Source organism: Nannochloropsis gaditana (genome assembly GCF_000240725.1).
Source record: "Nannochloropsis gaditana CCMP526 unplaced genomic scaffold scaffold1001, whole genome shotgun sequence".
Classification (NCBI taxonomy): Eukaryota; class Eustigmatophyceae; order Eustigmatales; family Monodopsidaceae; genus Microchloropsis; species Microchloropsis gaditana.
In genome coordinates, this window is record NW_005802952.1 from 4,683 (window position 1) to 6,002 (window position 1,320).

Below are 1,320 nucleotides of genomic sequence, written 5' to 3' on the forward strand. Positions count from 1 at the left end.
CTTGACCTCCCCAGCCCAGGGAGATGGCCAATCATGCAAAACCGAAACACCAGGCCCTTAATTTTCCCTTTGCTCCACCGGAAAGGTGGATGCCTCCGTTCCATTCCTCCTGGGCCTGCCTGTGTCGATAATGCGCAAAGTATATTGGGTGTGTGAACATGTTGCCCCACATCACGGGTTTGGACAAGTCCGTTTGCTGCACGGAGTTGGAGACCATCGCCCGAGCCTCGTGTCCTTCAAGACTGAGACTAAACGCCGATTTCCCCATGATTTCGACACGAATTGTGCGCATACGTACAGGTGGTGTGGAGTTTGTCTTCCTCCTGCCAGCTTGGACGCATTGTGAAGGGCCCAAATGGAGGGAGCTGGCACCTTTCCTCGCCCCTCCCTTCCAAGCGTCACCCGGGCTCTGTACGAGCGAGTAATACCCAATGATCATCCGGTGCTGCTTCCCGCTGATAATCTGGTCACGGGCGCACGAAAAGTTTCAAACGGCGGAAGAGAAAGCAGTGGACAAGGGTGGGATGACAAAGGGGAGCAAAGCCTGTTAAACCCCTTATATGTCATGAAGCACGCGGAGGCCATTGCGAGGTAGGGGGAGGCTAAACACTTCCCGGTCTGGGTGTAAGGAGAACATTGAGCCTCTCACCGAGAAGAAAAATGGGAATTTTTCCGGAAACAATTGTAAGAGAGTCCTGCAATATTTGTGACCGATGTGAAAGCGAAAGAGAGAGAATACGGGCGAGATTCTTGCTCACATGAGGAAGGACAGTACTGCCGAGGAGGATGAAGCTTATACGCGAGGAGGGCACAACTGGGGTTGAGGCATCACAAAACCTCACATCTTCATCTTAAAATCCCTCGCATCGGTTTTCAACCTCTCTCTCCCTCCATTTCCCCACATCTTTCCCCGCTTCCCTCCTTCCCTCCCCCCCTCCTTCCCTTCCTTGACCAGCGACGCTGTCGGCCGTCAGTTCGAAGCACTCGCCTCCGTCCTCCCTCACCTCCCTTCCTACTCCTTGTCGTCCCTGGCTCTCTTCACCCGCCAGCTTCTTCAACTCTTCCTCCTCGCCAAAAGCCCGACCTATCGGGCATTGCTCGTCGGGTTTTTGGAAACGGTGGATTGGCCGTTACTCACGGCCGTGGCCGCGGAAGCCCGGCGAGCGCCCTCTTCTCGGCCTTCTTCAGGCGCTTTGGGGGAGCGAGGGGTGGAGGGAGAGAGGGGAAGCGGAGGAAGAGGCACGGGGGGAGGGGAGGATCCTGTCGGACGCCGAGCTCACTTTCCTACATCGGACGCCCCCTCGATTTCCTCCCCCGCCC

General features: G+C 56.4%; 1 protein-coding gene across 1 annotated transcript; it reads left to right on the plus strand.

Moving 5' to 3' along the window:
• Window positions 1-296: 296 nt before the first annotated feature.
• NGA_0721200 (uncharacterized protein) lies at window positions 297-1,127 on the plus strand (the record flags this gene model as incomplete). Its single annotated transcript, XM_005852705.1, has 2 exons — window positions 297-591; window positions 956-1,127. Coding segments are annotated over exons 1-2 (408 nt in total), but the record flags the coding sequence as incomplete, so codon positions are not given.
• Between the last annotated feature and the right edge of the window lie 193 nt (window positions 1,128-1,320).